This window comes from Porites lutea, chromosome 1 (assembly GCF_958299795.1).
Source record: "Porites lutea chromosome 1, jaPorLute2.1, whole genome shotgun sequence".
In the NCBI taxonomy this organism is placed as follows: Eukaryota; Metazoa; Cnidaria; class Anthozoa; order Scleractinia; family Poritidae; genus Porites; species Porites lutea.
The window spans coordinates 8,945,920-8,969,492 of record NC_133201.1 but is presented as its reverse complement, the minus strand read 5'-3'; the positions used below and the strand labels follow the sequence as shown (position 1 = coordinate 8,969,492).

At 37.3% G+C, this 23,573-nt stretch overlaps 3 protein-coding genes across 8 annotated transcripts in view; 1 reads left to right on the top strand and 2 right to left on the bottom strand.

Moving 5' to 3' along the window:
- LOC140944360 (matrix metalloproteinase-19-like) overlaps positions 1–8,323 on the bottom strand; it is a 31,599-nt gene extending 23,276 nt beyond the window's left edge. The window contains exons 1-2 of the mRNA XM_073393525.1: positions 8,155–8,323; positions 6,555–6,747 (exon numbers count right to left, since the gene is read on the bottom strand). Of these exons, the coding sequence (XP_073249626.1) occupies positions 6,555–6,747; positions 8,155–8,253 (292 nt within the window). The 5' untranslated portion in view covers positions 8,254–8,323. The remainder of the gene's footprint in view (positions 1–6,554; positions 6,748–8,154) is intronic.
- Positions 8,324–9,746: 1,423 nt separating this feature from the next.
- LOC140934767 (migration and invasion-inhibitory protein-like) lies at positions 9,747–17,123 on the top strand. The gene is made up of 6 exons (XM_073384339.1): positions 9,747–10,106; positions 11,008–11,231; positions 13,110–13,180; positions 14,779–14,902; positions 15,278–15,473; positions 16,803–17,123. Exons 1-6 carry the CDS (start codon positions 9,747–9,749, stop codon positions 16,959–16,961), a joined length of 1,134 nt encoding a protein of 377 aa, XP_073240440.1. The 3' UTR covers positions 16,962–17,123.
- Positions 17,124–19,158: 2,035 nt separating this feature from the next.
- Positions 19,159–23,573, bottom strand: part of LOC140944312 (ephrin type-A receptor 4-like) — a 15,795-nt gene continuing 11,380 nt past the window's right edge. For 3 of the 6 annotated variants that reach the window (XM_073393495.1, XM_073393474.1, XM_073393503.1), the window contains 5 exons: positions 23,309–23,416; positions 22,488–22,637; positions 21,453–21,497; positions 20,769–20,926; positions 19,159–20,257 (listed from right to left, as the gene is read on the bottom strand). In XM_073393495.1, the coding sequence (XP_073249596.1) occupies positions 19,987–20,257; positions 20,769–20,926; positions 21,453–21,497; positions 22,488–22,637; positions 23,309–23,416 (732 nt within the window). In that variant the 3' untranslated portion in view covers positions 19,159–19,986. The remainder of the gene's footprint in view (positions 20,258–20,768; positions 20,927–21,452; positions 21,498–22,487; positions 22,638–23,308; positions 23,417–23,573) is intronic. The other 3 variants (XM_073393489.1, XM_073393482.1, XM_073393508.1) reach the window with 3 other exon arrangements.

The window sequence follows — 23,573 nt, the reverse complement described above, 5'->3', positions numbered from 1 at the left end:
TGAAAGCTTGAGAAGCAAATTCAGTTGTATTCTTTTTGCCTGCAATTGATGATTGGATGCTGTAAAAAGAAGAGAGAAAGTTATCCGGGAAAATGCTTTTGAACAAAAGAAAAAGAAACCCGGTTTAAAATTTAACCCTGGGTTAGCGCCAATCGGCCTTCGAACAACTGGGCCCAGATTGGTTAAAATCTAACAGGTGAGTTCTGCGTAAAACCAAAAACTCATAAGGGGTTGACACGCGTAACTCGCGTCCAATGGTCGTGAATATTCACTTTTACCATATTTGGAAACCTTAGTGACAGATATCCATTTTCAACAAAATGGTTGCCTCGCGGTCACCATGCAGATGTTTTAAGACAAAAGTTCTGCATTTCAAGTTTAAAAATACACCGTTAAAAGACAAAAAATGGAAAGAGAAAGATCCAAAGAATGCTCAGCTTACTTCTTGTGGAGGAAGGGAAGCGTTTTATCAAGAAATCGTCCTTCGAGGAATTCAACCTTTTGTTTTCTTCACGACGGAGCGCATGGTCTGTTTTGAAATGCAACCAAGGCAGTGTAGTTTTTCAGGTACATTTTGCACTCTATGGCCAAGACAATTACGTTTTTGAAAGAGAATTTATGTATTTTTAACTGTTTCATAGACGTTTTATAAAGTCTTCATTTCGGCGCTTAAGAGAAAAATTACAAAATGTGCCCCGATTATCCGCATTTGAGATGGATTTTGTGTTGAATTTTGCCGTGTGCTCAGCCGATTTCACTTGCGTGAACGGATCCACGATCCAGATAGTGTTTTACGAATTGATTTAAAGGATTAACTTTTTGGACTTTGAATAAAAATTTTTCAAGAACGGCTTCTCTATCTATTGGTTTGAGTTTGTTCATTCATAAAATTAGCTTAAAACACGATCGTCACTACAACATCCATGCTAAATTTAACTTGAGCTTAAATGCTTCTCACATTCATTACATGCATCACTTTTTGCGAAGATGTCAGGTTCAGGTTTTGGACACTTTTCGATACGCAGCTAATGAATTTTATTCGAAAATATTTTTTACTGTTTATTCTAGACTTTTAATATAAGAATTTTAAAAGCCTATTTGCAGCATAAGTTTATTGTGCAGAGGGTCAACGAGGCATCGTTTTTTGAAGTGACAACTTCAAGTTGTTGCGAGGACGTCAATAGGTTTCATAATGTTACGTTTGGCCAGGGTGGTAAGGCAATAATATCCTGCTCAGTGTTTCGGTAAGATTCCCGGTTTCAACCTTTGAAAGCTTTCTCGGCTTTTATTAGGGAGTTTTTCCCCCGTTTGTCGGCCATTTTTTTAAGCGGGCGCGGGAACCTGAAGTAAAATTACGTCACGTTGTTTACGAAGTTTGATTGGTCAGTTATCTCTTCTTCTCGTTCCAAATATGGTACTTTCGAAAATGAATAATCACAAGCATCGGACAAAGCAAACATATGAGAGCTACACGTTTCAACCCCTTATGAGTTTCTGGTAAAATTTATGCAGCATCTTGAAAGTTGTTTACTTTGACAGCTGAAGCTGACAGAGTTTTGAGTCAACTTGTGATGTTTTTAACTGTCTTTTTCCACTGGATATACAAAATGAAATACAGCTGCTATCAAGAGTGTTCTCTTATTCATGGCTGGTTTTTTTTATTGGGTTTTTGGTTGAAAAATGTGTCGCTTGTCAAAGGCGATAATCCGATTTCAGATGGCATCGTTTTTGTTTTTCACCTTGCTGGATGCGTACGAGAATTATAAAGGCTCAAGCGACCCTTGCCTTACTTGATTGCTTTCAGGAGCTGCATCTCGAAATATGGTAAGCCTGAGTAATTATTGTATTTAAATCTTATTTCATGAAGTCCAGCGGCGCAGTTTATGAAGCTAGTTTATGCACGTTTGTATAAGATTTGACTGAGACACTGATCTGACCTCGTATGAGGTTTGATATAAGGTTAAGCTTACAGAACTTTAAAAAGCCTTTAGTCGATAATATATAGATTTAGCCAGGGCTAAAAGCGAAGCTCCAATTTTAATAAATGTATAATTTAAATCAAACAATTAACTTTCAATCCAAAAATCATTTAACTTAAGGGCACATTCATGTGACTTTTGACGGAAAGGCTAAGTTATTTTAGAGTGAAACATCTTACATTGAATTGATAACCTTATATGTACACCCAAAAAATAGCAAACATCTTCGATCACTTTCAAGATCACAGTAGATTAGGCCTCGAAAACAAGTCACGCCGAATTTTTTTGCGTTCGACAGGTTTACTTTACAAATTCTTGCCAACAAATCTGGGGGTGTTTAAACCAACCTTTTATAATTTTTATACATCATATTTGATGTGCAACAGTACTATTTATCATACAGACCTCGGACAGAATACGGTATTTCACAATTTTTCAAGACAAATTGCACTCAGTCAATATTCAGGACGATCAATCGTGGGCTTTAAGCGAAACCGTTCAAAAATTTCCAAAATCACCCATGCGGCCAGCTGGTTCTCGTTTCTATAGTGCGAGCTCTCAGTGTGGTCGAGTGTTTGAATGAACTTTAATAGAGTTACGCTTCAACATAATAGCGAATTTATTATTATTATTTTTTGGTTATTTAATGGTTTCAGTTATAACGATGTGAAATCTTATAAAGCGTTTGATACGCGCGACATTTTTTAGTACTCCTGCAAGCGATGTTCATGAACGATGAAAACAAATGGCACGGACAAGCGATTAAAATTGCAAGAGAGACTACTAACAATCAAAAAAAGAAATATAATTCGGTGAAACATTTACAGAGACAACAATTTTCATTCACGAAGACAAGTATAAAGTGTCTCTAAAAATCCTGAGTCTTTAAGCGTAAATCTTAAGCCGGCTTCCCGGCGCGGTTTCGAAGGTGAACTCCTCGAAGCAAGAAAATCGCTCAAAGTTTTCTTTCTACAGCCAAATTTATAACTAAATATTCTTTGGAACGTTTTCTTTATATTTGTGGTGAGCAAATATATCTGAAGGCTTTTTAAAGTTCTGTAAGCTTATATCAAACCTGATGCCTAGGTCAGATCATTGACTCAAATCCTACAAACGTGCATAAACTGACCGCATAAACTGTCAGCGTGAACCGTGCAAGACTTCATGAAATTAGATATAACAATAACAAATATCAAATACAATAATTACTCAGGCTTACCATTCGAGATTCAGTTCCTGAAAGCTATCAAGGAAGGCCACAGTTGCTTGAGACTTTTAAACCCTCTTACGCATTAAGCAAGGTGAAAAACGAAAACGATGCCATCCAAAAACGAATTACCGAATTTTGACAAGCGACGCATTTCTCAACCAAAAACCCAATAAACAAACCAGCCATGAATAACAGAAGACTCTCGATAGCAACTGTATTTCATCTTGTACATCCAGAGGAAAAAGACAGTTAAAAAAATCACAAGTTGACACAAAATTCTGTCAGCTTCAGCTGTCAAAGTAAACAACTTTCAAGATGCTGCATAATTTGTCCGCATGAACTCACCTGTCAAATTTTGACCAATCAGAGTATAAAAATTGGACGTAGAGCGTGACCATGGTAAGATAAGGTCTTCCTCGCCTGTACTTTTAAAAAACTGGTGGAATTTTCGCTTCCGAGGCCAGCTTGAAATCAAAATCCTCATAATGCGGGGCCATAGTGACATAAACAGGATATAAATCCTTGGAAAAAATAAACTTGAGCCTGCGATCATTTGAAACTGGTAATTTATCAGCGGATAACTTCAAAAAATATTCGACCTCGATGGGTCCACACTTGAGCCCGCGGTACGGTCAGGTGATACTGGTCAGCGGATGCCCTGTTTTGACACCTGTCAATTGATCACAACATTGATGTGCAATTAGTTTTCTCTTGGGCTCCCAAACTAGCTAAAAGTGTGAGAGTAAACATTGGTTTTCCTGTGGTGCGGACGGACGGTCGGCGGTCGGCGGTCGGCGGTCGGCGGTCGGTGTACGGTCATGTGATTACCAAATTTTCTGGGATGGGTAGATTTACTTAGCTATGGGGCTCCGCCCACGCGCACGCTTCGCGCGCGCAAGGAGAGCTCCGCTATTAATTCACCGTAAATAGAAAGAAAAAAGTTTCCGAAGAATATTTAGTTATAATTTTGGCTGTAGAAAGAAAGCTTTGAACGATTTTCTTGTCGTGAGTTCATCTTTGAAAACAGCCAACACCGGGAAACCGGCGGCCTAAAACATAAACTTTAAGCTTACTAGTAAAGACTTGAGGATTCTTAGATACACTTAAATACTCATTTGTTTTCTTGAATGAAAATTGTTGTCTCTGTAAATGTTCTATCGAATTATTTTTCTTTATTGATTTTTTGTAGTCTCAAAAGTGTAATTTTCATCGCTTTGCCGTTTGTTTTAAGCCGCTCATAAACATCGCTTGCAGGAGTATTCAAAATGTCAAGCGTATCAAACGCTTTTTAAGACTACACATCGTTATAAAACCGTTAATAAAAAACAGACTCAATAAATTCTTTATCACGTTGAAGCGTAACTCTTTTAAAATTTCTTGGCAAATTTGGCGCTTGTCAAAAGTTAGAACCGGCTGGCCGTATAGGTGATTTTGGAAATTTTTTGAACGGTTTCGCTAATTAAAAGTCCACACGTGCTTCGATGGTCCTGAATATTGAATGAATGCAATTTGTCTTGAAAAATTGTGAAATACTGCATTTTGTACGAGGTATGTATGATAAAAACAGCGCCTCATAATACTCTTTCTCCTCAGATGTGGTGTATAAAAAAAAAGATTGGTTTGCACGCACCCAGATTCATTGGAAAGAATTTGTAAACTTGTCGAACGCAAAAAATTCGGTCTGATTTGTTTTCCAAGAATTTGTTTTCCACGCCTTATCTACTGTGATCAAGAGCCATCATTGACCGACCGAAGACTATTTTTGGGGTGTACATATAAGGCTATATCAACTCGATACAAAATTTGTTTCACTCCAAAATCACTTAGCTTTTCCCTCAAAAGTCACATGAATGTGCCCTTAAGTTAACTGATTTGTGGAATACAAAAATAATAAAAATTTTCAAGAACGGCTTCTCTATCTATTGGTTTGAGTTTGTTCATTCATAAAATTAGCTTAAAACACGATCGTCACTACAACATCCATGCTAAATTTAACTTGAGCTTAAATGCTTCTCACATTCATTACATGCATCACTTTTTGCGAAGATGTCAGGTTCAGGTTTTGGACACTTTTCGATACGCAGCTAATAAATTTTATTCGAAAATATTTTTTACTGTTTATTCTAGACTTTTAATATAAGAATTTTAAAAGCCTATTTGCAGCATAAGTTTATTGTGCAGAGGGTCAACGAGGCATCGTTTTTTGAAGTGACAACTTCAAGTTGTTGCGAGGACGTCAATAGGTTTCATAATGTTACGTTTGGCCAGGGTGGTAAGGCAATAATATCCTGCTCAGTGTTTCGGTAAGATTCCCGGTTTCAACCTTTGAAAGCTTTCTCGGCTTTTATTAGGGAGTTTTTCCCCCGTTTGTCGGCCATTTTTTTAAGCGGGCGCGGGAACCTGAAGTAAAATTACGTCACGTTGTTTACGAAGTTTGATTGGTCAGTTATCTCTTCTTCTCGTTCCAAATATGGTACTTTCGAAAATGAATAATCACAAGCATCGGACAAAGCAAACATATGAGAGCTACACGTTTCAACCCCTTATGAGTTTCTGGTAAAATTTATGCAGCATCTTGAAAGTTGTTTACTTTGACAGCTGAAGCACGTTCGGAAGACGATTTGAGATCTAGAATTTTCGGAACATTTGTTGTAAAATTTTGTAGCTTGCCTGCCTCTCCTAGGATTCTCGAACATCTAAAAAATGGTATAATTGCCAATTTTTAACCCATGTTTTACCCTTAAAAGAGCGCCTAGAATTTTCGGGAGCCTTTTTCCTAGCTGAAATTTTCGAAAAGGTAAGTTTTGATCCCTATAATTCTCGGATCACTAGACTTTCAGCTAGGAAATCCGAACAGATGAAAATTTTTTAGGGGATAAAAATATGCCTATATCTACCGTTTAACTGCTAAAATAATCTAACAATACTATGTTTTAAGTGGTTTTGAACTATATTCCCGTTGGGTGCCACTGACTCTAACCGGTAGCCGCTTCTCCCGCGTAAGAGGCAATCTAACCGTATTTACGGCTATGTGAACGGCTTATTCACCCGTACCCGCCTAGCTGTACACGGAAACGGTGTATCTTGAGGTCTCTATTCACTAAAAAAGTGAAGGAGTGGACTGTCTTTATAATGCTTCAAGATAATAAAAGAAAAGGCTCAATAGAAAAAATAATTCTATGGCATTCTTAGGCAAAAGCCATAAATATACCACATTCTCTGTCAGTCATGTTTGGCAAAAATAAAAACGGGCAAACAAAGAAACAAACCGGCACAGACCACAAGAGAAGCATATGAAGTGCTAAAAGCCGAGTGATCATCTAAAATTGTCGCCTTTACTGTACTGGTTTCATTTATGTATTTACCAGATTCTGAGTTCTCTTCCTCCTCAAGATCTGGGACACCGCATCTTGGTTTGTGCATTTCTTTGATAGTAGCAGCATCCAGATGACCTGTCTCAGGGATTTCAGACTGTTGCTGAAACATCCTCACAGCATCTTTGAGATTATGATTTCCATCCTTGAGCGGTGACAAGTAATGGTATTGTTTGAGAAATTTCTAGTTAAAAATGATCAAAAATATGTTTTGCGTCACGGTGAATTGAAAATAAAGCAACATCGGCGTCGTGGTGATAACTTACGGAATATAATGTGAAGTCAGGTCCTGGTGAAGTATATGAAATAATTCATTTCATTGTTTTTTACGGAAGATATGTGCATTTTTGGAGGTACGTTTTACCAGATCCTCACTGAGTAAAACTGTACTAGTGTTATAATCCTTGTGCTCCTGTCCTTGTGGTACCTTAATTACCGACCTAAAAATGCTAAAAAATGTCTTTAAACTCACATTGTTCCGCAGTTTCGATTTTCACTTTTGTTGCATGCATCTCTTGATGCACGAGCCGGTCTCATGAAAAGATTAGGGCTAGTCCAAACCTGCCTCTAGTAGAGGCTAGGGCGAGACTTTGCCATCCTCCACGACCAGCGGGCATTTGAATTTTTGATGTTCCTTCTTGTTAGTTGTGGATGTTCTTAACTACCTCCTTCCCGCTGAATTGGTGTTTAAAGTCGGCTCACCCTATGGTCTGGCTTATGAATTATGAATAAGCGATCAATGTCCCTTCATAAATACGTTGGGCGTTGCCGGATCCCATTCCAATTAAACAATAAGCAATATCATGTATGGATATCCCGCTGATTCTTAGGGTGGCCGAAAGGACATTGATACAAATAGGCAATGAGGGTCGGATATTTAAACGAAGTCTTACTTATTAGGCCACGGTGAAATCATTGGACCTCTAGATCTCTTTCTTAATGGGTTAATAAGTGTTTTTGCAGTCTACGATATACGCTTTATCGAAATCGAATTGTTCATGATAAATAGTGTTTCGATAACAGCGTTTGGCAAATTGAACATGGCTTAGAACGTAGTTAATTTTGTTAAACAAGGGCTAAACTACTTTTGAAAAAACTCTGTGGCCCTGGCAACACATTAAAACTGAATGCATTTCGTTTGTTAGAGAGAGGCACAGTATGTAATATCTAATGTAACCGTATAGTAATCAACCATGTTTAAACGTTCGGGGATGATTCACGGCAGTTGTCTTTGAAGCAATTGACCTACCGATAAAATAATAATACTGACAAATGATAATAATAATAATAATAATAATAATAATAATAATAATAATGATAATAATAATAATAGTAATAATAATAATAATAATAATAATAATAATAAATGGCAGCATGAATGTTCAATAAAGCTGATATAACCATAAACTTTGCGAGTAAGGCTAGCTTTGTTTCTTATTTAGTTTTTATAACAATAAGCAACATGAGGTATTGGAGGTTTAAATTTGTTTTCAAGAAATTTTTTTTTTTTCCTTTTTTTCTTTGAGTTATATTCTTTAAACTTTTCAGCTGATTTTTAGTAGCAAAATTAGTGATTTTTCGTTGCACTTACCAACGCGAAATTCTTTTCGTTTTCATCGCGGGGAGCCCCAGTGGGAGTTTGCAAACACGTCGCCAATAATACTAAACCTAGTAACTGCTTTCTCTCCATTGCAGACGAAAGCTTGTTAAGTCAATTGGCGCTCTGTGATGTTGCTGCAGAGTCCTATTATATACTTATTTTTCTCTGTTAAAGATATTTATCAAAAGAAGCTTGGAAATCGATACCAACTTTGTTTTCCTTTCTCTTTAAGAAACCTCTTAAAAAGAGGATAAATATCAAAATAACCACTTCACCAACTATCGAAGATTGTGCCAAAACTGTCATAAAGCAATAAAATTTTTGTCATGCCGGCCATAAAAGCAGCGTCATTTTTCAAAGCAAAATATGTTTTAAATAAAATAAGAAACATATGTGTAGCTCTTATCCATGAAATTGTAACGTTTCTTCAATGCTCGCATCTTAATGTATGAACATAGATATATTTTTCGAATTTAACATAAAAAGAAGAAGAGGAAGAAAAAAACGTTCTCTTTTGAATATACAGAACAAACTCGCAGGGCATTTTCACTTCCTAAGAAAAATAAAAAAAAAGTTAAAAATGAACATAATTAATTTTTCGAATCATGAAAACAGGTACCCTAGAAAATAATTCAACTAAACTATTTTAAGACACTTACAGTTTAAAAAACTTAAATGAAATTTAATTGTCCGAGTTCTCAGTAATTTAACCTCCGAATTAAAAACAGCCAGACTTTTGACAAGCTCCGAAATTACTTTAAAAGTTTTCAGTGTATAGACCTTAGTATTTATTACAAGTTTTACCTTTTCTCTTCAATTCCGGTAAGGCCGCCACCGATGCAGTATTTTAATTAACAGATACTTAAACTTAAGAGATGGGATATCTTTAATTCTTAACCACTTGATGCCGTTTTTGTTATGTCTTTTTAATTTTGATATTGTAAGAAAAATATTACTTACGAAGTATCCATTATTTTATCATGTAAGAGGGAAAAATGTCCCTTCCCTGTTGAACAAAAGGCTTTTGTTGCCAAAAAAATATATATTAATAATAATTAAAAAAAGAGATGAATATACTGGAAGTTTGAAAAGCTTATTCAATATTTCCTTTGAGTACACGCTGTTTACAGTAAAAGGTTTCGGAAGTACGAAAAATCATGCCATAAGTAAGTTCGAATCTGTTTGAATGTGATCTTGAAGATCACTTGGGGATAAAAATAAATAGGGTGACTTTAAATATCTTCCGCAGCATCAATGTTATTGCAATGTTTTTAAAGCAGTCGTTTTGTTACTAATTTCCTCCCTGTCCATTAAACTCGAGTGTCGGCCTTTTTAAGAAGTACGATCAGTTACTTCCTGTTCAAACCATCTTCGTAATAGATCTAAGTTTTCAAAACAGAGTAATAAACAAGAAGAAAAGTAATTATTTTAGGGGAAAAAAAACAACAACAAAAAAAACCACACACACACCTTATTTTCTTCGCATTCCCTTGGACCTCATTGGTGGTCTTGTGGACTTGACCGATGGAGCCTGGTTCGAGAAGTAAATATTATTGTCACGTGATCACTGACCGTTTTGAAAAATGGCGGCTTCCAGTGTAAACATTTACTCTCCGCTTTCAAGGCTTAGAAGAGATAATCAGACGTTACTATCACAGCTGAAACAAGGCCAGAATGACACTTGGGACGTTCTGAAAAGAATGAGGTCGGTAGATGATTCATTTGTCACAAGAACCGACGGTGAATCGAGCTTTACTTATCGCGGGGCTGACAGAACGCCCGCCAGCGTGACTCGAAGAGCTGATCAAGGGTCAACTAAGGCGGGTCAAACGAGCACTCCGAAAAGCTTTCGACAAGCTTTGATGTCCGGTGGAAATGATAGAAGAAACAGGACTTCTGTGGTGCCGGTGTCGATTCTTTCCACTCCAGGAAACCGTAAGAAAGTCAGTATTCAAACAAATGCACACTTACGTACATGTTAGTTCAGCTATAGTTTCTTAGTAGTCTGGGTCAGTTTGCATCCTAGTTTCAGTGTTAGAGAACTGGAAGTTGAAAAATGTCCCGTGATTAATTTTGTTTAAGCGTTTAATTTGTTTTACAGGATATGCAACAACTTTTGCAAATTGTTTAAAACGTCATGAATATTCAATGCAACGCAAAATTCTTACTGTACTCTTTGGTTGGTATGCGGTCACTTCGATCAGATCGTTCCAAGCCAGATCGTTCCACTTAATAGTCATATAGTTCCACAATATTATAGTCAGAACTTTTCACGAGTCTTTAAGCCTCGAGCGAAAACAAGGGCGCACCTAGTGTAAGGGTTAAGCCATAACCCAAAAAAAGCGCCCTTCACATCGAGTTTTACTTGGCCTTTTCTTGAAATATCTGGCCCCCAAAAATGGGTTGTAGGGGCCACTTTGGCCCTCAAGCAGCAATTTCTATTCACATGGAACGTGTCTACAGTCATTTCGCCTACGAGTCGTTTCACCAACGTCCTGTTCGCTAACTTCTGAAGTCTTTTCGCTTTCGTGTCAGGTCAGTTCCCTAACTGCTTTCGCCCGATTAGTGGCTAAAAGAAGGAGGTACTGTATGTACACGCGCATCACACTTTTTTGTATCATGGATGAGAGAAATTTTGACTGTTTTGTAGTAGATTCATCATATAATTTTACATTTGACCCTTTTGGCCTTTAACTCTTGTCTGTCATTTGCAATAGCTAAAAGAATTGAATTTCTGTCACTGAGGCAAAGATGTCTTTCCAGTGAAAAATCCCTACGCTGTAGCCATGAGGAGCAAGGAGAAATGGCTATATTCACAGGCTAACCTGTTACTTTCTATTTCAGACACCTAAGAAAGCCCTCCATGTAAGTTTTGAACTTTCACCCCATCGTGAGCGGAGTGTAGTTGGTAATGATGACAGACGAAGGTCCCTGCTTGGTTATGATTGGATAGCTGGGATGCTGGACAACACATCATATCTTTCGGAGAAACCAGACGACTATTTTGATGATCTAAAGGAGTTTAGGAGAGTTAATAAGGAAGACTGTTGTGGAAAAACGGTTGTAGAGTAAGTGCTCAGTGATCAAGATTGTTTTCATGTAATTTAAATCATTGCATTCTAGGGTATTGTTTGTCATATTGTGGCTGCACATGTTCGAGATGGTGTGTGATGCAACCGTACGTAAAATAATACTTCATTGGCTCGCATACAACAGACATACAGTACCAACAAACATGGAAAAAAAGGGGAGTCTTTAGAGTAAGAAATTAGCTGCTGCATGTGATTTAAATTGCTACTTTTATATCCTTTTATTTTTTGGGTCAGCAGTTATTGGCTTTAGCTGTTGCATTGTCCCTGCCCAAATATTTAAGTTATTATTAGTGTATTGTCACGTTCTTATTATTAGTGTTTGCATATCTTCAGTGCTTTTTTTTTTTGTATTCTTCTGGGCAATGCTAATAAAATAAAAAATGAATAAAATAAAACAAAAAAGAATTGCTTTTTTCAATCATTTTACTCAAGAAACCACATGTACACAACACGAAACTACACGATCTGCTCCCATTAGGCTAATAATTGTTAGCTCAATCAGTAAGAGTGCTGCACTGGTATCGCAGAGGTCAAGGGTTCAAATCCTGTACAAGCCTGAATTTTTGTCAGGCTTTCTTTTGGCAACTGCAAAAGTTGTGTCTATGTACAAGTGTAACTGTGATCTTCTTTCATATAATTCTTTAGTCCGCAGTTCTCTTAATGATTTTCTTATGTTCATAACGTCATCATACATGCACAATGCTGAACAAGAAAGGTAGTACATGTATTCAATAAACTAAAACATGATGCACGAACAAGCCATGCACACATGTATGGGTACATGTACACCTTCAAGTCAGTTTGCATGTACATGTACCCGACTGTGCCTTGTTTTGATGTTATTATTGTTGTTGGTTTGTTTTAGCCTGGGTGCCTAATTCAATTTGGTTCATGTACATTTTGTTTTGTTTTTTTTTATGTATTTTGGGAAAAAATCAATAGTGAAACTGTCAATGACTACATACGACTATTCTCCCTAGGATTTTGGAAAGGCCAGGGGGTCTTCTGACTCAGATTTTTGATACTGCTTGAACAGTAAAAAAAAATCAATTTGCTTTGACAAGCTTTTCTTTTTTGTTCCACGTAACTTGGGTTGACTGTCTGAGTTTTCCATTGTGAGTAAGTTGTGATACTGCTTAAAATGTCAGCACTGGGATTTCAGTTCTTACTCCGCATAAGCTCCCTGAAGGGCCCTTATGTTTGTCGGTCAATTTCAAGATGGCTGCTGTTTGGTGAAATGAGTGCATCATAGGTTAAACATATTTATCTAATAGTACATGTAACTCACTTTTACAATCAGTTGATTAGGAGAAAACGCACAAGTAAAAACACCAAGGTCAATGTTTCATCAACGTTATTGATTGATTTTGTCGCTGAAGTACCTAGTTCTAGATGTCAACATAAGCATCCAGTCGGATAAATCTTTGGTTTTAAGCCAGGCGGCAACAATTTTCCAGTGAATTAAGCCAGGCTAGCCTAAAATACCTAGGGAGAATACTGGACTATCTTTTTCAGTTACACCTGTAGTATGCATACATAATAGATTACTCCAAGCCTGTGGAGGTGCATTTCAGGTTCATAGATTCTGTACAGTGCAAGTACTGTACATGTAGTTGCATTCACATTATTTTAAACTCTAGAAGGGCTGCAACTGTTTTTTATATGCCATAAGTGACACTGTACATGTCTTATATATTAAAACTTGCTCATATGACATGTACACTGTAAAGCTATAAAAAAAATATGTATAATTATTTCTTAATGTAAAAAAATATACATTATATACATTGTAACATATGACTTATTTCAATAGTTGAGCATGTCTTGATTTTTATTTTTTTTTCGTCTCCATAGGTTGCCATATTCTCCATTAAAGCTCACTCCTTCAAGAAGTTCCTATAGCCATGCTGAAGATGGGGTAACTTGTAAGCATTCTTATTGTTATAATGATTCAGTGTTGTGCTCTACATACTGTAGCTGAGCCCTCACAGGTTCCTGGTCCCGCCTATTTTTTGCTCCAACTCATAGAAAATCATATTTTTTTTTATATAAATAAAAATACTGGGTACCCTGGATTTCACAGAGCACTACATTGTACATTTCTGTAGGCTTTCTTTCATCTTTTGTTAGAGCACAGCCAAGTGTTTTGTTCTGTTTTGATTTGTCTTGTTATTTATTCTCACCTTTATTTGATTGTTATTTATTTTGTTGAAATTTTTGAACCTGTACTAACCTCTACCTACAGTACTTACAGTACTCTACTGTATATTTTGCGAAGCAATTAGGGCACATTTAAGTACTTTAAGTACATGTACTTGTATCTGTGTTGTAGTTATTGTTTTTTTTTTATTTCAGGTAATTTTTTTGTTTTGTTTTGTTTTTGGGTATTTTAATACATACTAATGAAGTTAAAACAATGGAAAAATAACATATTACCTGACATAAAAAATTAATTATCTACAGCTGTACAACATCTCTAAGTGAGACTGCTGGCCATGTCTCCAATTTTAACTTAGCCCACATTTTAAAGGCAGCTGAGCATAGTTTTGTGGGCAATCAGCAGTATTAAACCTGCATGCCAGCGCATGTTTTAAATCAGACGAACAAACATGGCGGCAAAAAAGCAGTGGTACACGGAAGATGATTTTTCAAAATCTACTCATTAAAATTTTGTGACATTTGATAGAATTTTTCTTTTATTGCATGTTAAATAATGAGAACTTTAAAATGGAAGTTGAACAGACAAATATTTCATGTCACATTAATTTTAATAATTGCAGTCCAATTATGTTATTGATTATCTAAAAACCTGTCTGTTAAAATTTGGTCAAATACATGTACGTTTCAAATGGTAACGATTTATTATAGTAAGCCGTGTGCAAGTTTATAGGAAAATGTAATGAGCGATTTTATGTAAATTTAGCAAAAGGGAAATTCTAAAGTTGGATTCAATCGTTCATGTGACCATGAAAACAACGAAAATGTGAAATTTTACCTATCAATCAAAATCTTTCATCAGTATATTTTTCACTTGCCAAGTTTCAGCTTGTGAGCTGCAACGATTTCTCTTGCCATGATTAATAGTCCAGTTTCGAATTAAAAATCACCGTTGAATACAAACATTAACGACACATTCATACAGAGTTAGCCTCGACGTAAAGTAAAATATTCAGAAATTCTGGCAAGTAAGTGTTTGAAATTTGAATATACACAATAGACAGAGTAATAAACAGGTCTTTTTCTTGTTGGAATTTGTGAATACATTACTTCAGATGGAGGCTAAAGCTGTAAAAAATGCGTCTTCACTCCTTTAATTCAGCGGTCATAGCGAATTCGAAAATGGGCTATTTGGCAAATGACGTACATTGTATACTCACAATTTATTTATACCTAACGTGTGTTCAGCCACCTTAATGTACAATAACATATGTACATGTACATGTATGTTGTAAGGCAACATTGCCTTTCAGGTGAAATTTTTTTTGTCATTATAATTCCATGATTTTTTGCTGTTTGTTTACAGGTGACAATGCATACACTTTAAATGATCGGCTCTTTGCTGTCCCAATCCATGGACCTGAAACATCCTGTTCAGTATGCTACACTAAACGCGAGTTTGAGTATGAAACAGAAGGAAGCTATGTCCGGTGAGTTTTAATGTTCCTTTCTGAACATTTCCTTCTCCTGACTTCTGGTTCTAAATCTACATGTACATGTACATGAAAAGTGTGATAATGTGCATCAATTTTTACTTTAATGATGAAAAGATTACAGGTAATATTAATATTCACAATAATGTCGCAAATAACCACGAGTTGAAGTACACTTTTGCCATGTTTAGTGTGTACACATGGCAAAAAGACTGCCTCCACAACAATAACAAAACACTGATCACTCTCTATCTGCACTACATCTTCATCTACATGTACACTGTACCTGCATGTCAGAATGAAAGGGTAACATGTAGTTTTAACTTGAACAAAAAAATATAAAAAATTAAGACAGTTTAATTCCTTTTTAAGGGTGAGCGTACCCCGATCATCTCTGCTCTCTCCCTACCGATTCAAGCCTCACAGACGCTCCAGTTTTGATCCCACTGATGCAATGAGTTTGTCGTCACATTGTCTTGCCGGGTGGGAGAGTTCCAAACCCACAGTAGTTCCAATGCCATCATCCCTGGATCTCAGAACATTTCTTCATCAGTCACGCACCACTCTGGTTAGTGCATAATTGTCTTTATGTACAACTTAATTGTTTGTGGCAAAGGGCATACAGTTTTTACCCCTCCCCCAATTATATAATGAACTGATTATTCCAAAAATGAATCCGTTAGTTTAGCCACAACCAGTATCAAATTCAAATCTGCATTTCTGCAATGCATTATGTGAATTTTTTATGATAACTTCTTTGCTTTTAATCAGGTCGAAAATTCTTTGAATTGATAAAATATTATTGCTTGGAAGACATTTACATCAAATTCAAGAAACCTGACCTGGTGGAATATTTCATAACAGGCTTGTGTGTGAATTCACTGCTCATTAAGTATGTAGGAATGGAAAGATGTATCTGAAATCTAATAAAAAACTACCAATGGATTCATTTTTCAAATGATAAATTCATTAATGGAATCTTGGAGGGTGGGGGGGGGGGGGGGGGGGGTAGTATGGAGGGTACACTGAACTGGCTAGACTGTACCTAGTGGATGGGAGTAGCTGCCTTCAACTTGTTTGCTATTTTTACCCTTTAAGTGTCAATATCAACATACAAATTCACATTACAGCTGTACTTTCCCTAAGATTTCAACTTGCCGGGTAGATGCAATTAGAAGGCAGGGAACTGATTCAACTGAAGTGTTAGAAAGTTCTTAATTATTAATTTTTGCTTTTTTTCCCCTTTCGTTCTTATGAAAGTAGCCTGGGCTCATGCTTATGGTAACAGGTGGAATCCCGCACCCCTAGGCTTCCCTGAATCAAGACTGAAGTCCAGTTTTCCATTAAAAGATCAAAGAATTTTGCCTTTGCCGATCATTTTAATAATTTCCATAACCTTTTCTGTTGATGATGTACAGTGTATTTATAAATGTTGTTCCAAAGGAGTAAATTGATTTTGATCACTCTTGTGACCACAGACAAAACTCCTTTACACATGATAATTGTTTTCTATCTCTCGAGACAGATAGATACATGTATCTTGCAATTGTGGGCCGGCTTATGCTTTTCCCGGCTAGTGGGAGTCTAACCCCTGGGTTTGCCTAGTCCCTGTACGGTGTTTTCTAATTCCCTCTCGGTTAATTCACTTCGGACCGCGTGACACGAAACGTTGGGCCGCGCAAAATAATGAGGCCTAGGGAATAGGCAACTTCTGGGGGCTCAACCCTGTTTTAAAACTTTATATCCTGTACGTCCAGTTTGGGCATGCGCATGGTGCTGACAACCACGCCCTGTTAATAAAATGTTATTTCTACACAAGCGTGAGGAAGAGGCCATTCGCAATCAAGAGTTCTTCAAATGATGCACGAATCTTTTTTTCATATTAATCATTTGACAGGATGCATCACGAGCTGGCCGCTACCCTGGTTCTGTTGCTGAAAGCACTGAGGAATTATTAAACCGAAGCCACTCCCTCAGATATGGGCTCCAGGTTCTGGAACAGGAACGTGGAAGAAACAGGCAGCCTGCCCACACTACACCCTACCCCATGCTATGAGAACAGCATCAAAGTAAACATACATACATTTTTTTCCTTTATTTTCGGTCTCCTTACTAGCAATCGTATGTGATCAGGAATGGTCAACTTACTACTGTGCGCACCATGGTTTTAGCCAGAAGGGTGTCCAGCCGTCCTATGGACGCCCATTTTTGGAATAAATACAAGGAAAATTCACTTAATCTCTTTTAATTTTATGGGAAAACATGCCTTCTGGACGGCCAGTTTTCAATGTCTGGCTAAAAGCCTGGTGCGCACTAAAAAGCTACATTGTAAGGCCTGCTTTTTAACTAGCGCAGGAACTAGCGAAATTCAAACACTAGAGTCACACGGTCGACGGAGTCCGACGCATACGATTTAGTGAAAAACAAATGTCGGTGTCAAAAGCGGAAGCGCTTAAAAAGACAAAAAACAAAACAAAACAAAAAAAACAACAGGTACAGTGCTTTTTCAATATTTATTCTGAGGCGCTGTGATTGGTTTAGTTATAATACTATTAGGGACTTTAAAATCCAAAGACGCCGACGGGAACGAGAACTTCCAAAAAAGCAATAGGTTTTATTAGCAAAACGACAACTTCGCACGTGCATCACACATTTTTGTACATTTCTTTCCCGTTTTTGCGCGGCTACGTCGTGACATGCTTAATTTCGTGTTTTATGGAGAATACAAACAAGCAACGACGAAAATTTATTTCTCTTCCTGTGCTTGGATAATGGTCACTAGAAATTCAGTTTCATGAGGGTTCGCCTACATTTGAGTAAGTAAGTGGGTAGGAATAATCGCTATAAAGACTGAAAGAACACAAATCCACTTTTTAAGCGACGCTCTCGTTGCCGTCGCGTCCTTGGATCTTAAGGTGGCTGAACACAGTTTTGCGGGCGGTCAGCGGTAACTCGCGTGACGGCGCGTGTTTTAAATTAGACAAACAAACATGGTGCCAAAAGAGCAATGGAACACAGAAGACGATTTTTCAAAATCTACTCATTAAGATTTTGTGATATTTGCCAGAATTTTTACTTTAATTGTATTTTAAATAATGAGAACTTTAAAATGAAAGTTGGACGGACGAATTTTTTGACACATTTAATAATTACAATTCAAAATTTTAAATTCTTGATTTTCTAAAAAAACCCTGTTATAATTTGGTTAAGTAAGTTTCAAATGGTAATGATTAATTCTAGTAAGCCGTGTGCAAGTTTATAGGAAAATGTAATGAGCGAATTTTACGTAAACTGAGTAAAAGTGAAATTTTATGGTTGTATTCAATCGTTCATGTTGCTATGGAAGCTATGGAAACCTCAAATTTTACAGTACATTTTTCACTTGGCAAGTTCCAGCTTGTGAGCTGCAACCTTTCTCTTGCCATGATTTGGCAAATGACATATTCTCACGAACTGTCAAAACTGTGTTCAGCCACCGTAAAGTCCCTAATGGTAGCCTGCGTCGCAGACGTAATTTAACCTCTGTTAGTAACGTCTGCGAAGCAGTGCCAATATCCTTGGTCTGTTCCCCCAACGGACTTAACGGAAGTGCGTTTCCAATTTCTTTTCACCTTGATTGGTAAATCGACAATGGCATTTTTAACGGGCCAGTCATGGGGCGTACCAATCCTGGGACGCAGGTAAGGGCCCAGAACAAGGATTTCGGCGCTGTTTCGCTGACGGACTTAACCAGAGTTTAGTTTCGTCTATGACGCAGGCTTGTCTGTTCTTACGATTTCGTCATCGTAGCTTTCACTAGATTGTATGGACAGAGATACAGGTATACCCGGAGTCTAAACTGTGTTTACAGTATATCTAATCATAGCGCTGCGCTCTGTGCTTTTGATTGACTCCGACTCTGCTTCTAGCGAGAGTCAGCCTTTAGATGTTGTTTCGTTTTACTGTTAACAATATATAAAGTTAAGTTACCCATTTATTAGCGGTTTCACCACTGAATGGATATCTTATTCAGTTCCCAACAGGACCATCATACTTGTAGGCAGGATTTTTTTATTACATTTCTCATCTAGTCTATATCATTAGAAATCAGATAGATACTACTATCAAAACCCTTTGCTTTGCTGATTTCTTGACCCTGCGAATGTTTCTCGGTGCCCGCCCTTCATTCGTGTTAGTTACATACAGTATTCTACGTAAAATCAGCCCCTCCCTCCCCCCCCCCCCCCCCCCCCCCACTTTTCGCCCAACGCTCCTTACCGCTGGGGACGTGTTGCAAAATGTTTTAGCGCTGGGGAGTTATGATAAACCGCTCCGTATGCATTCATAATGTATTTTGCACACACTTATCATACACCCGCTTTGATAGCACTCGACTGCTGTTTCTGTAAGTGCTCTCATTGTTTTCTTTATACGAAGCAAAATGCATTAATCCAGAGGTCATTCGTACGGTTACACAACACGTTTACTTATTTGAACTACATTTTTTTCTGCACGATGATTTGATCCATTCTAGTGTACATGCGCGTTAGTCTCGTTAACGCTCGTTGTTTTCGTGTCATCCACTTGTAGAATTGTATTCAGTGTTTTTGAAAATGATAAAAAAATAATAAATTATTTGTCGACGTGCATTTTGTATGATATTCTTGAGATTGCGTACATGTACTTGCCAATATCCTGCAAGCAAATTTAGGGTGAAAAGAACTAACTGAAAGGTGGCGGCTAACTTTGCCTTAATTGTCTTTTGAGGAGCAAGGGTGGCTGCAATGGTATCACAACCCGACTCCTAGAAGTGTCGTTTGAGATCGAATCATATCCAGAGGTGCTCTTTTAATTATTTTGAGTTCATTGGTGATAACTCTCCCTAAGTGTGGGAGTCTTCACCAAGTACTCTACTTTTTCCTTCTCCTCAAAAACAGACATTTCCAAGGCGTAATTCGATCCGGAACCCGTTGCCGAAGAACCACACTATGGATATCCTTCCATGAAATCGTCATTTATTTACTTAACAGACCATCAAGAATGTTATAGAATGCCGGGTACTCCGCTCTGAAAACAAACTACGCGTGTTACGCATGAATCGTTTAAAAGAAAGTTTCATTTACTTCCAGTTCATTTACTTCCAGGACGCTGTAAGCATGCTGCTCTTTTATGGCCTTAATGCTTTTGTTAATCTTGTTTCGATGTCCGATTTGCTTAACACCCATATCTCTTAAATCTTCGTCTCTCAGTCCCCTAACTTTATCAAGACTGTCTACATTTGCTGCTTGAAATGTTTCCAGATAACATTCCATGTTTATGAAGTTCAGCCACTCGTCGACAGACTCGAATTGTGGAGCATCAATCTCTTCAGATCTGAAATGAAAATAGCATCAATCAGTAAGTTAACTTCTATACACTAACCTTAGACAGGCTTTTTTATGGAAGGTGGGCAAATCACAAGTCATCAGTCCTTTCCGGAGTTTTCTTTTGGCTTGTTTTTATCGAATCTTTATTTTCGCCTCTTCCCTGTTAGCAGGCTAGCGATACACCTTTATTATTTTAGCAAGTGAAACAGCTATGCTATGCACCTTGGAGTCAAATTTTAGCCTCTCTGGAATCTGGCGTAACGCCCTGGCATACTCTCTTTTAGTCCAACGTTCTATTTGTTCTCATCTTTTTATTACATGTTATAACCGTAAGAAGTTGCCTCCGAAATAGTTCGCGTGTACCCTGGCCCTACTGATTGTTTAAAGAGGCCGTGAGATCTCTGGAGTTTTAGACTGGTTATTAGTTGTTTTTTTTGGTTGTTGTTGTTGTTGTTTTTTTTCACGGCGACAAAAGAGTAAAAGTGTGATTTTGCAGACAAGGGAGCTTATTTACTCACGTTTCTAGCGTTGATTGGAGCAAAGGAACAATTTCTAAGACTTCAGGGGAGCGAATTATTTTGTCCAAGCGATTGACGATTTCTTCAAACTTTGGTCTTTTGCTTGGGTCTGACTGCCAGCAATCCATCATTATACCATGAATGATTTCAGGACAATCCTGAAAGGCAGAAAAGGAAACGCCCGTACTGTTCGTTAATTGGAAGCGATGCAAACGTATAACCTGATTGCTAAGGTCATTTCGCAAAGTAATATTAAATCATATCAAATTAAAGCTTTTCATTATTCTTAAACCAATGTGAGGTTCCCAAACGTAATGAAGGGAAATTAGTCGCAAGGACAGATTAATCAAAAAACAGTTAATCTAGCTTTGCAGTTAGCTTAATTAATCTCTAAGTGTTTCTTTTTATTATTTCAGGCTTCCTTTCAGTTTTTGTTACGCAATTTACTGTTGCCCTCTTGCAAATTTTTGACTTAATTTCATAGTGGAAACGCTATCAATAGAATGAAAACGAAAGCACCTACAGTCTGTATGAGTCGAGTGAGCATAACTCAGTAATGGTAACGAATCCTTGTGTGTCATACTTAAAACTATGTTTTCCGATGATCTGACTTCTGGGTGTGTTTTCTTATTTTTGCATATTAATAAATTGTTAGTATTGGTTTTCGAAGTACAATAAAATTACCTTCGGAGCAGGTAACCGGTAGCCAAACTGTACTCGGTCCATCACCTATTCAAAATCAGTTACAATTAGTGGTTATAAACACTTACATATTAACACAATTGTTTTGTAATTTTTATTGCGTACTGAAGCTTTGAATTTTAATAAGAAACAGAGACGTGGCTTGGGAGGAGTTTTTGAATGCCAACTGTCCTGGTTTCTTTATTAATGTTTTCATGCGTATATTTCGCATAACTACCCGGCTGTAGTAGCTATTCTCCCTTATTTCAGGATTCACACGGAGTCTTGAATTATCGAAAACGTCTTAAAATTTGCAAACCAGTTTTCCAGACGGTGGGAAAGTCTGAAAAGACAGATAAAACCTGGAGTCTTTTTGTTTTAAACTAACATTTTGGTTTTGTCTGTTTGGTTGCTCGTTGTTGTTGTTGTTCAGAATATAAACTTAATGAAGCTCTTCTGAAGCTAAAATATTTGATCGCAGAATGACAAATTTCAGAACTTTCTTGTGTCTACTCTGCACGTTGGTGTACAATTGTATTGCCACAAAACTTTGTCCTGTACCGGTTGGAATTTTTTTTTTTTCAATCTATCGCTTACGTAGATAAGCATGGGTCTGGGAAAGAAATTATTGTTTTAGAGAAAGTCTGGAAAAGGTCTTGAAGTTGGATTCATTTGGAAGACGAGGCATTATTTTGTAAGACTGGTGACAGATGGCGTTGTGTGAGATGACGACATAAATAGCATAACTGACAAGGTTGATCCATCAATCGCTTATTTAGATAACCTTGAGGTAAATTCATCAATCGGTTATTTAGAAAATAATTTAATCGAAAGTCTGGAAAAGGTCTTGAATTTAGATTCATTTAGAAGACGCGGCATTATTTTGTAATGTTTGGTGACAAATGACGTTGCGTCCCCCTGATGAAGTTATAAACAGCATTACTGATGAGGTTTATCAATTTTGGCTTTTCGCACTTTTTGATGTAACGTGATGATGATTGTTAAAGATAAAATGTTCGATGGTTCTTTTTTACATACCTCACTGTTGCTCCACCCCCAATATGGTCGATCAGCGAATGACATAATCTCCCAAAGAAGGATGCCATAACTCCACACATCACTTGCTGAGCTGAACACGCGGTGCTGAAGAGCTTCTGGTGAGGTCCATCGAACTGCGATTTTACCCCCCTTTAAAAACAGTTAAACGAGAAGCAAGTATTTTCTACATGGGGTCCACTCCTCTCAACTTCGTTAGGTATCTACAAAGCATTCAGGGCAAACATTTCTGTTTTTGTAAGACATGTGATGTATTGTGATTTATGTTTTCTCGTGGTTATGCTCAATTTAAATTTTTGTTGCAAGGAAAGTGCTGTTATGCCACAGTTGGAAAACTCCATCATGTTGCATATCTCTTTCTTTAAGTTTTATAATTGAGATAATTTCCTTCAAGGAGAAAAAGCACTTAAAATGAAAGTTTAGAGGTTGATTTAGAATATACAGACATGTCAAGCGACTAACAAGTAGCATGAATGAAGTCAAGTGGTTCGGCAAGAAAGACGTTTTGGTCCGTGTGCGCGTGTAAAATATGATTACTTTTAACTCAGGAATACTTCTTTGAAAATCAACTTATTCCTCACTTCAGAACTCCAGGGGGAATAGGTACAAGCTTTGGGTCCAGTGATTTCTGGGATTGGTTAGGTGGACAACTCTTAGGTATTGATCTATGGTACGCAAGGTAACTATTAACCAGTCATGAGTAACGCTTGTCCACACAAACGATCCTTGAAATCGCTGCGCCGAAAGGTTGTAACCATTCCCCTTATATTTCTGGAGTGGGGAACAGGACACCTTAAATGTACCTGTGTCTCGTAAACCGGACTGTCCTCTGCCAGCTCTCTTGACAGACCAAAATCAGAAACTTTGCACAGCATGTTCTCACCAACGAGAATGTTACGAGCAGCCAGATCCTAGAAACCAAGCGAAATAATCCAACAGGAAATTCACTGTTTTCAATTTATTGAAAAGATTAAAAGTATAGGAGAAATTACTTTGTTAGTGTCAACTTCGTCAAGTATAATTAAATGTTTCAGCAGGAAATAGTGCAGTTATCTGTTCAAAATAAAA